This window comes from Cervus elaphus, chromosome 10 (assembly GCF_910594005.1).
Source record: "Cervus elaphus chromosome 10, mCerEla1.1, whole genome shotgun sequence".
Classification (NCBI taxonomy): Eukaryota; Metazoa; Chordata; class Mammalia; order Artiodactyla; family Cervidae; genus Cervus; species Cervus elaphus.
Genome location: NC_057824.1, coordinates 35,938,780 through 35,953,791, shown reverse-complemented (window position 1 = coordinate 35,953,791; position 15,012 = coordinate 35,938,780). Strand labels below are relative to the sequence as shown.

General features: G+C 45.2%; 1 protein-coding gene across 2 annotated transcripts in view; it reads right to left on the bottom strand.

Annotated features, from left to right (window-relative positions):
- Positions 1–744: 744 nt before the first annotated feature.
- Positions 745–15,012, bottom strand: part of PRKCB (protein kinase C beta) — a 359,558-nt gene continuing 345,290 nt past the window's right edge. The window contains exon 17 of one of the 2 annotated variants that reach the window (XM_043914534.1): positions 745–7,417. In XM_043914534.1, coding sequence (XP_043770469.1) covers positions 7,259–7,417 — 159 coding nt within the window. In that variant the 3' untranslated portion in view covers positions 745–7,258. The remainder of the gene's footprint in view (positions 7,418–15,012) is intronic. The other variant, XM_043914535.1, reaches the window with a different exon arrangement.

Below are 15,012 nucleotides of genomic sequence, written 5' to 3'. Positions count from 1 at the left end.
TCTCCTTATCATGCCAACAGTTTTAGAAGCAATCTCCCTTATTTTTTTCCCTCCTCTTCTGGCTTCCTTGGGTAAGTATGGCTGTTGAGAAAAGGACAAACCCCTGTTTGTTTTGTCTGTTGCAGATATGGAACTAGGAGAAAATATTAGAAGGTAAGCAGTTTTACAAATGTGGGTGACATCCTCACAGACCACAGAAGTCTTCTGTCCTGATGCCAACCTCCCTGTTGACTTCTGTCATGAAACTGTGTCATGTACTTTGTGTTTGCAGACTGACTACATACCAACCACTCAACTGGATGACTGAGCAAAAAACCTAATTATGGGCACAGGAAAGTATTAAGGTCATGAAACCTATGACTGGCAAACAGCAGAGATCTTTTCCTCAAAGGGCCACAGCATCCAGGGAAGTGGATGAGAGTGTAGGACATTAGGGGGTGGTGGAGACTGTGGTAAAATGAGAGGATGCACTGCTTTTAAAGAGACAGCCATTTCTCAGTTCTGTTGAATTATTTCCACATGGAAATGTAGGCCCAGTGCTGTCAGTCTTCTGATTTTTTTTTTCAACTGAATCTGAAAGCCCATAAATCTACATAAAAATTCCATTTTTTAATGTTGACAACAATTGCAATTAAATGAAATTCTGTGCAAGTGAAACAAAGCTCATCTATGGGATCAGGCTATGACTTCCCAGTTTGTAACCCCTGCACCAGACTCTATTTAAAAGCAGACATGTAAACAAGATTTGGCATATATTAACTCAGTTTAATCATATCAATTCTTAAACAAAAAATTTCCTCCAAGAGACAACAGTTCACAGTAACTGCAAAGCTTACTCACAATTTTTAAAAATACCAGTCATGCTTAGCATTCAATGGGGGATATTATAGAATAACTGTAAAAACTTTTACCAGGAACATTAGCTTCTGACTTTAAAAATTACAAATACTGAAGCATTTTGGTATCAGACACAGTAAGTTTTGACATCGTCTGTTTGTTTGATGAGTTTCTAGAAGTTTGGAAAATTGTACCTCTAATATTGGATAAAGCGCTTATTCTAAACTAAACATTTTCAGATGTAGAAAACAAACTAGCAAGCTACACATACAAAGAAAAGCCCTCTAGGACAAGCTCTCCATGTGTTGAATGCCAGCATATGCACCATGAATCCTGGAAGACTAGAATTGATACATACACTTGGCCTGAAGTCTTACACTCCAGGCTTACAATGGAGTTTGCATTCACCTACACATTAATGACAAACTCTGGGTTAGTATAGGAGAAGCCAGCAAATTCATTTTGGTCCAAGTTCATGATGAAGAGTTTATCAGTAGGCGTGAGTTCCACAGGCTGTCTGGTGAACTCTTTGTCGAAATTGGAGGTGTCTCGCTTGTCTCTCTGCCAAATGGAAAGCAAACACATTAACATGGCATGAGGAGGAGGAAATGTGACCGAGACATGCCAATTATCGGGAAGCTGATGACGTCTCATGGGCAGAGTCGGGAGGAGCCCTGTGCTGACCGGTTTTTGCAGCTGCACTGCAATACTATTCCTTGGCTTTCATTTCACATCGAATGCTGGCTTCTGGAGAGAAAACTTGGTGGACATTTTCTAAGAAAGGAAATGAGACATTGACTTTCTTTAAGGATTGCCAGAAAATATGGTGTGTATGTGTGTGTGTTGTTTTCTTCGGCTTTGAGATAAGTTGGAAAACTACCTCTTACAAGGTATAATGTCACAGAAATAGTCATGCGGTAGAGTGTCCAGGAGAAAATCATTTAAAAGTGCCCCCTGTGGCTAGGAGGCTTCTTTCTTTAAAAAGGAGAAGAGCTCACAACCACTCAGATCCCCAGAAGGCAGAGTGGCAAGAATGGGGACATCAGATCACTGCTCAGTGAAAGGGGGGGATCACTATCCATCCCACATTCCCTGGTGCAATTGAGGCTTTGAAGGGATGCTCAGAAATCCACCCACAGACTAGAATTTAAGTCTTCATCAGACAGAGGTTCTTCTGATGATCATCAGAGATCTTCTGATGATGCATCTGGTTAACAAACTCAGTCTGGAAAGGCAGCCTTAAAATATTCTATTCTCATAGTTAGTCTGGAGTTTCATTTTTGGGGGGTGGGGGTGCGGAGGGGACATCAATCCCAGTTTACTAACTATAGTTTGGGCCAAGTTTCACCAGGGAATGTCAGAGTGTGGGCTCATGAAAAGATCTCACAGCTGTATGATGCTCTCACCTCTTCAGGGTCCTTATCAGCCTATGATCGTCCCAGCCTCACCACCTACCTGGGGGTAGGCAGAGCTCCTCGCCCCCAGTGCTCTGACATATGAGAAAACTGAGGCACAGGAAGGTAAAGTGACTTGCCCAAGATTGCACAGAGGGGTAGTGACTTTTACCTGACCACACAATTCCCAGTTATGCTTCACCTTAGCCTCTCTGACTAGGGGACAGTTTGATGGCTGGTGTATTGCAAGGACAACCAAGGATAACGCATGGGTTTCACTGGTACTGGCTGAAGCCAGAGTGGTGTCAGATTGTCAAGAAGGGAGAGAACTGACTGATTTGCTAGAGTTTGGCCGATTATCCCTGCTTTAGGTTTAACCCCTAAAGGGCACTGACTGACGAGGATTTCTCATTGCTGGCCTCATTGCCCTTTGCAAAATACCTCTCACAAGAATGCCTTCTTTTTGACTGCTCCCCTGAGACAGATAAAATGTCCCCACGAAGTTCCCCACTTACTCTTGTGGTGTATGTGTGGCGGTGTGGAGTGAGGGGAATATGAGGAATTCAATTCAGTAGGTGTGGTCAGAGGGGAGTGAGCTGAAGATGGTGGTGGAGCTGATTTTTGGGTGGTGGGCATCTCCTGCCATGCCCCACCCACTCTGCTTTTTTCTCGTCCTGCCAGCTTCCAGCCTGTCCTTTGCTGTCCCAGGCACTGAGTGCATTCTTTCCTGTGTTCAGAGAAAGGCTTGAATGCCAGCTTTTCCTTTAATACTGTCTGTGCCTCCCTCTCTGAACCCCACTAGTCATACTTAAGCATCTTTCTAATTGTCTTCATTGCACTTGCTGCTGTCAGAAATTGTCATGACTATTTATTGCCTCTTTGCAGGAGGGTAAAGTCCTTGTCTGTATATTTCCAGTGCCAAGACTTGGTACATGGCAGGCCTTCCACGATTATCTGCTGAATGAGTGAACTGATGAATGAAGACTTAATGAAAGATGAGCCTCTTGACTTTTGACAACTTACAGTTGCCCCCAAGCTAGAGATCTCACTCTAGAGCAAAGTAATGGAATTTGTTCCCACTGATCCTGTGGGTCGCTCACATGGGCCCTTGTCCACTGTGAGCCCCAATATGGATAGAACTGTGTGAGGCTCCTTCAAGATCTTAGCGCTTCAGGGCTGGGTGTGGGCCCTGGGAATACCTGAGGCCAGAAGGCAGGCAGCTGCCTCCTTTCAGGTCCCCTGGCTTTTCCTGCCTGTGGGCATCCAGCAGAGGTTCCCTTCGCATCATCCCCATTTGTTGTACTGGTGATGCTTCAATCAGCCACATGGTCCAAACAAGACTTGCCCTTGTGGGCAGATCCTCAATAGAAAAGACCCCTGAACTTCACCCTAGAAGTTGGGAAAGAATGGGCCTCTCTGTTGGGAAAATTCCTTTCCGGGCTGATAGTATCTGAAGTCACATGAAAATATTGCACTAAGCCCAGGAAGGTTACTGAACCCGGGTCTCCTGCATTGCAGGTGGATTCTTTACCATCTGAGCCATCGGGAAGCCCCACTAATTCCACTGGCTTCCTAGTAATTCCCCAAGATGGTCACTGTGACCATGGCCCTGTGCTTTCTTAGAAGAGAAGGTCAGCCAGGAGTCCAACAAAGGAAAAGAGGGATTCTAAGATCCTGGGAGACAACTAGCCATGGCTACCCTGGACTGTGTTCAGGCTTCTTTGGATTTTCTTATTTAGTTTCTTTTTACAAAATGACTCTCCAATTTAAGTTCTTCTGGAAAGCATCAGCCTGTCTCATCTAGAAGAACCAGGTGGTGTCAAGCCAGGGGCAGTGTCTCCTTGAGGGCCCGAAAGGGTAATGCCTGCAGGAATCTGGACTAAGGACTTAGAACTGAGTTCTGAAACTAGTTCCCTCTCATCATACAGGCATCTGTCCGCTCACATCTTGATGGTTCTGTGATCAGAACAAGTATGGAGACTGTGCCTTTGGCCTTCTAGAAGGAAACTCACCCCAGCTCTTGTCTCTCTTTCCCCACCTTGGCACTATACCACTGGACCAGAAATCTGGGTCGAGAAGGTGCTTCTGTGTCTCCTTTAGCCTCCAATCTGGTCTCCAGAGAGAAAGAACCCCAAAGTCTTCTGATGACTCTTCCTTTCTTAAAAGAAGTGTTCCCTGATTAACCTAGAGACAAGTTATCTCTAGATCACATCATACTTTTAATGACTTGTTTAATGACTGCCTGTCTGGGTTGCATCTTCATGCTCCCCACCATGCTCCCGGCACCCAGGATAGAGCCCAGCACACAGTCAGTGCTCACTAAATGCTGCCTGGATAAATGAAAGGAGGGTGGAATACATGCACAGTCACAAAAATTAATTTAAAAATCTTTCTTGGATGTGTTTGCAAAGTATTCCGCTGAGATTACATCTGTTGAAAGCTCTGCTTCCCAGTCTCCTCTGCACTTGAAATGTTGATGAAATAGGCAACTGCAAGAATTCTAATGATCCCTCCCTTTCACAGAAGGCTTCCCTGAACAACTCTCAGCTCGGTGTATTAGGGGAACAGAGGCTTTGGCTTGAGTATCTACTTCTGCAAACTATTAAACTTTTGAAAAATAATGGCAGCAATTTGGAAAATGTAGAGTGCAGTAAATATAATACATATATATATACACACACAGTATATTCTTTCTATTTATATCTATTTATCTCTATCTATCTACCTATTTATATCTATTCATCCATCCTACATTGTTCTCTAAAGTTGTCTCTAATGACTTGTCGATGGCCCAATGTTTCTCCTTAGTTTTAATCTTCCTGAGAGTATATCCAAGTAAAGGCTTGGTGACCCAACAGCCAGATGAAAGACCTCAAATAACCTGTCTGTTGGTGGGCATGGCTCAGAGACGGCAGTCACAGAGGAGGGAGACCCACAGGGAGAATCAGGAAACTGGGTTTGCATTCCAACTGGCTGACTTTGGGCAAGTCACTTCCTCCCTCCTGATGCCGGTTTCCCAAAAATACAATGAGGAGGCTTGTATTCCTCCTCTCTTGCCTCCTAAGCCTGAGAGCTAGGGCTTCGTGTCTGCTTCCCTTGATGTCTAGATTGTGACCCACAACAGTGGCCACAGGGATGGTCCCCAAGCCCCCAGCAAGGAGACAAAAGCAGGCAGAAAGGAGTGAACAGCAGGGGGCTTTGCCCAAGTGGAAATCAAATCACAATTTTCTTAAAGATGAGAAGTCTCCCTTCAAGGACATTTGTCAAGTGTTTTAAGTTCCCTTGATGGTCTCTTAGAAGCCCTGGCGCTTGCAGAAATCACTTGACTTGTGACAAGAGTTGCCTTCAGGGCTGCCTGAGGACAGCGGGGAACAGGAGGCTGGGATGGGGGACCACCTGCTGTCCTCATGGAATTTCCCCAATCAAGGAGTTTCCCTGGGCTTCTGAGGGCTCGTAAAGCTATTTGCTAGAAAGGATGAGTCTGAGCTGAGGGGCGTAGTGATTTTGGTAACAAACTCAACAGCCCCAGCTCTGCCCCTAGCTGGCCCCTAAACTTGCCTCTGGTGAGAATGTGGGCCTTGAGCTCTGATCTCATTGGAGACCCCCCCAGTCAGCTCATCCCACCTCATCAAAGGCCCCCAGGAGTCTCTAAATCATCCACAGTTTCAGTCTCTCTGACTGGCTGAACACTAGGGCCAAGATTAAGCTCTAGCTTTAATTTTTTCTGTCCTGAAGCCTCAGGAGGCCCCATTCTTCAGTTTGGGTCCATGTTTTTCATAGACAGCCGTTTTCCTTGAAATAGTATTTCTTCTTCTTTCTTGCTTTTTTTTTTTTTTTTTAATTGTATCTCGATGCTAGAAGAAAAATGGCACATAACATATCCAGATACAAACATTTCCACAAACATCTTGCAAAACATCAAAGTGAAGAATACAACTGTCTATGCTTTCAAGACATGGTGTCTTTCTCAGAACACTTAATGAGCTTTCCGAAGCCAGCAACAAACCTAGACAAATCCCATCCGAGCAGGCGTGGGTCTGCCAGGCTCTAGAGCCGTCTTCTCGGTAAATCAAAGCAGGTCATTGTGGTTAATAACATTTGGACACGTATTTCAAAGCATGTGTAACAAAAGTGAGTAACTTTTTTTTTTTTTTTTGCATTTGAACAACAACAGAAATAAAACCCCAAAGCAAATAAAGTTTGAAATGTAATGTAAAACCATGGCCCTTTGGGACTTTGCTAAAGTGACCATGTCTTTTCAGGGAGTGAGTCCAAATGCCCTGTTCAAGTAGTTTGGGGATGAAGGTGATTGGGGGACACAGGGAACCAGAAATTATAGCATTAAGGTAGCACCCAAGCTGGTTGCCTTATGACTCCTGGAGGTGCCCTTAGATTGAAACTTTCTAAAAGCACACTCTTGGAATTTTAAAAGGGCTTAGATAATCTTCTTAACTTTTGAGTTAAAAAAATAAAATAAAATAAAATATTATTTTTAGCGTGTTTTTTTCCCAAAGCTCCTGGGGCCTCCAAACCAGGAAGAATGGAGGAAATTCCCCCTAAGGCAAAGCAACCATCTACTTGGATACAAGCCAAGCTCCAGGACTGGAAGTGGGAGAATACTGCTAGCATCCGATTATCCACTTGTTTGGCAGGAAGAAAATCTGGATTGAATGGTTGGCGTTGGAAAAGGGATGAAAATGGCAGCGCAGGAAAAAGGGGGGGAAAGCAGGCATGTTCTGTCCCTGCTGGATCTACATCGCTGACATGCTGGGGAAAATAAATGCTACAAGGACTTTGATAATGTGCTAATTATGCAGCCACATTGTCAACATGCCATCTGCATAATCCCATCTCACAGAGATGCTCCAAAACTACCTGAGGACATTTGGGTCCTGAAACATGGTCACTCTAGTTTCATCAGCAAATAAAACATGGATGCAACTTTGCAATGAAAAAGAAAAAAATGTCACCACAATAGCCGTTGAGCTTGAATGACAGAAATGAAGGACGGAAATCTACACAGCTACTTAGCTCTTGACTTCAGGTTTTAAAAATTCAGAGTTAACAAAGGAAAATCCTTCGAATTCTGATTGGTCAATATTCCTGATGACTTCCTGGTCAGGAGGTGTTAGAACTGGTGGATGGCGGGTGAAAAATCGGTCGAAGTTTTCAGCATTTCGCCCACACTATGAGAGGGGAAGAGAAGAATTTGTGGTGGGTGGAAAAAATAAACGAAACGAAACTGGAAACAGAACAGAACCAAATGAAACTGGGTGCGGCTTCTCCAAGCCCTTCCCTTTCACTCCCTCGGAGAGATTGTTTCGATGATCAGAAATGAGAGCAACATAAAATGCAAAATTCTCATGACCACAGATTGGCAGGTGACCTTGCCTCCCGACCTTCAGTTCCTGTAGCTCCTGAGCTGCCCGTGGTGTCCTTCTGGGCAGTCAGGAGCTGGATGGCAGCGTGGGATGGTGGGGCTGGTGGCATGTGGCATGTTCTCCCAACTCCACCCCAAGGAGTTGGCCAAGCTCATTCCTGAAGGAGATGGGATTAAGGTCCCTGAGATATCTCTTGTGCTACAAGATTCGAAGTAACGACCCGTTTATACTTCACCTTTGAGATTCCCAATATTAAGCAGCAGGTCCCTTAAAGCGCTGTCCTTTGGCTCTCAGTCATCTGGGAGACATTCTCCTACTCCACAGATACAGGAGTTTACACACTCCAGTTAATGGAGAGAAACATCAAGACCTGGGTTTGGTGCCTGCAATGGCAGGGCCACCACGAGGCCCTGGTTGGAGGGAGAAGTCATTGGCCCTTAATTACAAGGTACCAGGAAGGAAATGTGGCCATTCTCCCTCTAGATGGGAATGAAGGGTGCGGGATGAAAGCCAACCCAGTGCTTGGGGAGGCGATCTCCCCAAGCTCTCGAGAAGAAATCACCACCATTTCTCATGCATCCTGTTGAAGGTCCTGGTCTGAGGCAGAGTGATAACACGTGTGTGTGTGTGTGTGTGTGTGTGTTACATGTGTTCACTCATGCGTGAGTACATACTCATGCACACACCAGTTCCCATCTAATGAGAAGAGTTGAGTCACTAGGCCTGATCTTCCTTCTTCACCAGCAAACCCATTTGCATGAAATCTCTAAGTATGTCAGTATCTACAGGAGGCAACCACAGCCTGATAACGTAGTGGTAGTAATGACAATTGCGATGTGTATGCATGCTCAGTCGCTCAGTCCTGTCTGACTCTTTGCAACCCCATGGATTGTAGCCCACCAGGCTCCTCTGTCCACAGGATTATCCTGGCAAGAATAATGGAGTGGGCTGCCATTTCCTTCTCCAGGGGATCTTCCCCACCCAGGAATTGAACCCGAGTCTCCTGCGGCTCCTCCAGGAGGAGGAGGATACTTTACCACTGAGCCACTTGGGAAGATACTAATAATTATGACAGTTAATGTTTATTATGCATTTGGTAAGTTCCAGGCACACTAGAATGCTGTTTCTTTGTATTCCTTTTATTTCATCCTCCCAAAGACCCTATGAAGTGGGCATTAACGGCCATCCCTATTGTATGGATGAGGAGACTAAAGCCAAGGAGGTGATGTAATTTGTTCAGGGTCCCACTGCTAATGAATAGCAGAGCTACTGTATCAGCCAGGTTTGTCTGTCATCAGAGTCCAAGCTCCCGGTGCCATGTTGCTGGGCTGGAGACTGACCACATAGAGTGTGGGGTAAGGGTGACATAGTTCAAATGCTGACATCACTGCCCCCTAGGTGTGCCACCCTGGCCAACTCCCTTTAAGCCTCAGTTTCCTCTTTTGTACACTAGAGACAACTCTCATTTTTCTCAAATGAGGTCTTGATGAGGATAAAATGAGATCCCGTGTGTGATTGACACCATGCCTGGCACCGAGTAAGCAACCAACACAGCCGAGCTGTGAGCATCGTTGGTTCTCGTTTTCTACTACAATTCCCCCCAGACAGCATCCACTTTCTGTGATGGCGTGTTTCCATGATGCTGAAGTTTTAAACGTTGAGGAAACAGCCTTGCATTTTTAAAGACTCGTGTCAGACTTGGAGAAGCACATTAGTTTATTCCAAACTAAATTGTTTCAGCTGTTTTGACAGCTTGGCTTCAGTACCGATAAGGGACCCCCAACCACATGATCAAGACTCAGGTTTTTTTCTGCTGGCCAGCGGGGGAAAACTTTTGTCCACACAAAACTTGCCGTCAAGGTCAACACAGTGTGGTCAGGATTACTGTCCAGATCCTTTCATTGTTCATTCATTTTCTCATTCATGAAACACTTCTTGAGTACCTCCTATGTGCCAGGCCCTGTGTTAATAGTAAATCATAGAAAATCCATGCCTCACAGAGCTTACATTTTACTGGAGAAGAAAGGCAATCAATAAACACATAAAAACATAACTGTAAATGTATATTTTAAGGCCAGATGAGGAATGCCCTGACAGTTGGGTGGTTAGGACTTGGTGCTTTCCCCACTGGCACCCCGATTCCCTTCCTGGTTGAGGGAACTGACATCCTATAAGCTGTGCCACATGGCCAAAACTCCACCAAAACAACAAAAACAAAAAAATTAATAATGCCAGATGGAAATAAATGACATTAAGAAAAATAGGGTCGGGGTAAAGAGTGAAGAAGATGCCATTTTTGATAAAACAGTCAGCTTGGAGGTGACGTTCTGCAAGCCTCCAGCCAGGAGGAGCTGTGCAAATACTGGCAGGAAGGGCATTCTGGGTAGAAGGAGCTGCAGAGGCAATGGACCCAGGACAGGAGCTTGTTGGGCCTGGTCACCGGACAGCCACGAAGCCAGTGTGGCCAGAGCAGTGACCAAGGGGTAAGCAGGGGTCTGAGAGCTCAAGAGGGGACTAGGAGTCAGATCACGGGTGGCGCCAGCCCTGTGAAGACAGAGGTATTTCAGCTCAGCTTGATGAGAAGCAGCTGGAGAATTCTGAGCACAGAGGAGGCAGGCTCTGACTTACGTTTAAGCAACATCACTGGGACTGTGTCCCAAACAGACCGATGGATGAATAGGGGGAAAGGTGGAAGCAGTTAGACCAATCAGGAGGATGCTGCAACAGTCCAGGCAAGAGAGGATGGTGGCCTCGAGGAAGGTGACAGTGGGGAAGATGGCAAGATGCGTTTGACTGGGGAGGGGTCTACTTTGAATTGCGAGTTGGTAAGATTTGGTGATAGATCGGCTGTGGGGTATGAGAAGACTTGTGGTCCGAGCTGCTTGGTGAGTGGGTGACACTTGGGGTAAAGCATGTTTGGTTGAAGAAATGGAGCCTTGGCTTCATTCATGGTAAGATGGAGAGTCCAGTGGAGATGTCAAAGGTCAGACAGGAGTCCCCTCTCTGGGACTGGAAAGGAGCGGGCACTAGACTGATGGCGAGGCAGCGGGGAGGGTAGAAGATGGCTGTGATCATCCAGAGGAGAGAGATGGTGGACAGGGTTGTGGAAAAAGAGGGAGCAGAAGGGATGGAGCTGGAAAAAACAAAGAGATGTCAGCGGCAGGGACTGGAGGAGTGGGATGGCGTGTTACAAGGCAGCCCTGTGCTGGGTGTTGGGATCCCAACTAGCCAGCACAGGAAGCTGAGACACAGAGAGTCTTCAGGGGCCATTTTTCCTAAAAAAAGAGAAAAACCCATCCCTTTCCCATCTACACCAGAAGGCTGTTGCTTTGCTGGGGCCTCCCCAGAGGCTGTGATGGGAGTCAGAGAAACAGCTTCTGGCAGTTCTGCAGCCTCCTCTTCCATCCCTCCCCCCACTGCCTGGAGAACAATGAAATCTTTAAGTGAGATAGCAGAGAGGAGATGCAGGAACAGGGGTTAACCAAGGGGGCACAATACAGCGGGAGCGTGATTTCCCTGCTAATAAGCAGCTTACGAGCCTGGCAGATCACAGCCTCCCTAAGTGTTTCCGTGTTTTTCAAATGGAGCTGTCACTGCCCATTAGCTTCAGGAGCGCTCCCTAAATGGAGACGTCAGCCCTTGGGAGGCACAGCCCGATCAGCTCTGTTCCTGCTGTGTCCTTGGAGAATGGACAGCTCCACGGCTGGGATCTAATTACAAACGCAGCGTGGACCACACCTGCTTCTCTGGCTGGGGACGCTTCAGCCTCACTCAGAAGAAAACCCAACCCCCTTGTCATCACTGGGGCTCCTGGAACGGGAATGGGGCCAAAGCCAACTAGGTTATTTAAAGTCACATGGAACCTCTTCCACGATTGGAGAGGGAAGTGAGGATCGTGACGTGTTCACTTGATCCCCCAAATTTAAGAGCCAAGACCACTTGAAAATCTTATCTGTGAACTGTTACATGTGAGCTCTTTTTTCCCCTCTTTTTCTTCCCTTCCTTCTAATTTTTGTTTCCTTGTGTTAATAACAGCTCCAAGTCGAGCTGTCAAATGTGGAGTTGGCTCAGTCACAGCAACCACAGGGATCTTTCAAAGACGCCAACCTGGATATGTCACTTTCCTGCTCTTGTCTGTGGTGGCTCCCCATGGCCCAAAGCCACAGTCCTCAGCATGGCTTACAGGCTGTTTAGGACTTGGCCCTGGTCACCTGACCAAGAGCTCCCTCACTGCCCATGTTCCCCTAGCCCAGCTCCCACCCCCAACACACCCTCCAGCTGTGTTGAAATCCTCCCAGTTCCTGGAACGCTCATGCATGCTCACCTCCAAGCCTGAACACAAGCTGTCTCCTCCACCAGGAAGCCTTGCCTCCCACCATGTTCCCTGCCATTGCCTACACGTCCTCTGTCTCCAGTCACTTCCTCCAGGAGCTTTTCCTGGAGCCCTCCTCTACACACCTGGGTTTAGCCCATCGAAATACAGGGAGAGACTCCCCTGGTGGTGAAGGGGTTAAGACTCCACACTGCCATCCCTGGTCAGGGAACTAAGATCCCACATTCCAAGGTTCCAGAGACAGAGTGTTCATCAAAGAGTTGTTAGAGGGGAAAAAAAAAATTTTTTTAAAAAATCAACTCTTGACCAATAGGGAAAAGAGTTGAATAAATAATGATATAACTATTTTTATGTATTACCATGCAAAACACTTTTAAAAATTAAAATAAGATGTAGAAGAATCTCAACAGTTATACATAATTAATAACAGTGTGTACAATATGTTCCCATGTTATAAATTATAGACATAAATGTGTATATACTATCTGCATGTGTATTATATATGTGCTTGTGGAGATTAGGAGAGTTACAGACTGATTTTTCTTTTTTTTTATGCTTATTGTGTTTTTGAAAATTTAAATAACAGTCAAGTAGTAGTATTAATAAGTATGTTTTTAAAGATATTTTTTAATGTGGACCATTTTTTTAAAGTCTTTATTGAATTTGTTACAAAACTGCTTCTGCTTCATGTTTTGATTTTTTGGCCATGAGGCATGTGGGATCTTAACTCCCAGACCAGGGATCAAATCACACCCTCTCTGTTGGAAGGCAAAGTCTTAACCACTGGACTGCCAGGGAAGTCCCTACAAAGCCTATTTTAAATGAGGGAGCTATTGCAGTAGAGAAAGGGGAGAAAATAGGAATGAAGGGAATGGAAATATTTAACCAAATTGCTAAAATCTGCCTGGTGCTGTTTAACGAGCTTCATGTTAGTTAAAAATCCTAAGATTTCCCTAATAGCTGCCCTAGTGTGTATTTTGGTGCTAAGGGAATGATGACGAAGGCTAATATTTAGCTTATCTAAGTGGGCATCTTCTATCTACTGATGTGCTGGGTACCAGAAATAAGGTGGCATATAAGACGTCCCTGTCCTTGTCATCATGGAGCTTCTAGTCCAGCAGTGGAGACAGATGCACACATGGATGGCGCGGTGCGGTGTGACACGTGCTGCCACTGGGTACAGAGATGAGGGGCCTGAGAAGACTAGCTCAGGGAGAAAGAAGAAAGTCCAGGGAGACTTTCTGGAGGAGGCGACATCTAAGTTGAGTGCGATCAAAAAGAAAGTTATTGCTTCTTTGGAGGAAGGAAGGAAAGAATCCAGGGAAGAAACAGAAGTGAAAAGAGATCAGTGACAGAAGAAGACACTGGAGAAGTGGATAAGGGTCTGCCCCATAGTTCTCGCTGCTTAACCGGGCTTGACAACGTGAGACCAACGGCACAGGGGAGCTTCCTGCCCAGCTTCCATCAAGACATCAGGGCATCTTCAGGAACTGAGCCTAGGTCATGATGAAAAGATACCCAAGCGTACAGTCTGAGTAAAAGACAAAGGAGTCTCTCTTTTTTTAAAATGTGCAAATTCAATGAAATTCGGGATCCTTTTTATGCTGTATGGTTCTCCGCAGCAGGACAGCGCAGGAGGGTCCCACCCAGTGAGCAGCCAGCCAGCCACGGACAGAGCCGCACACACATTTGATCATTTTTAAAAGTTGTCTGTAGACCAGGGTTTTTCTCCCGAGCAGAGTCAGACAATATTCCAAACGGTCTGGCCTTTGGCAAAGAAGGAAAGATTAAAGCCTCCTTTTCTGATAATGAAGGTCCCTTACTATGGGGAATATTTGATCTCTGTGTCTATTTAGGAAGAAGTCGGCAAGAGAGAGGTCTTCTGTGCCAGATAGCAAGTTTCATTTTTTAACAAATTTTCATTTAAAAAACATGCAATGTTTGTTTTCCCTCAGTCTCAATTTAAATGCTACCTCCTCAGAAAAGCGATACCAGATCACCTCCAAGTAAAGGAGCTCCCTCTTTTCTCCTCTTCCTGTTATTCTCTCTCAGAATAACCTGTTCCTTTCTTCCATAGGAAGTAAAATGTGTGAACATCCACATCTACATGTTTATTTCTTTGCATATCTGTCATTGTCTATACTCCCATCTAGATTGTATGAGCTACTGTGTGACTTTACAATCTCGATGGGAATATAGATGATGGCATGGCAACCCACTCTAAAATTCTTGCCTGGAGAATCCCATGGACGGGGGAGGCTGGTGGGCGACAGTCCATAGGGTTGCAAAGAGTTGGACATGATGGAGGCTACTTAGCATGCACACACATACGAGAGCTGAAGCCACATCTGACTGGCCCACACCTGAATTTCCAGATCCCAATACGGAGCTGGGACCGAGTGCTGTTCAACGGATAAAAGTACTTATTTGTAGCCAGAAACTGTATAAGTGATTTACAAGCATGATCTCATTTAATCCAACAGGTCTATGAAGTCTGCTCCATGACAAGGAACAGATTTAGAGCTTAAGTAACTGACTAAGATTTGTGCTCAGATCTGACAACTGATCCATTTATGCAGAAACAAACAACTTGTTCACAAGTGTCAAGAGAAAGAAACAACAGTCCTTTATAATTCTACCACCCCAATACCTTCCTTATGTTAACATTTAGGTCTATGTCCTGGATGGCTGGGTGAATTGATCGATGAATGCTTTCTACTCTCTAAAAAACGTAGAATCGTTACTTTATTCTTTAAGCTGCTTTTAAAAACTAGATGAAATATACTCTAAATGCTTCTCCATGTCAACAAAGTATCATATTGTTCTTATCCATTCTTTAAAATTCATCCTAAACCTAAGCTGCTGCTGGCTTCAAATAAACTAGCCCTCAAACAGTAATTGTCCCTTTTACTTGCCTGTTTTTATAGCCTTGATTCTCACACATCTTTAAGATAGGCAGGAAAGATTATCTCCACTTAACAGAAAATTTGAAAAGTTAACAACTTGGTCAGGGTCATACAAGGTAAACGAGGAGAACCAAGATTCAGAGTCTGGTCTGCTTGATTCC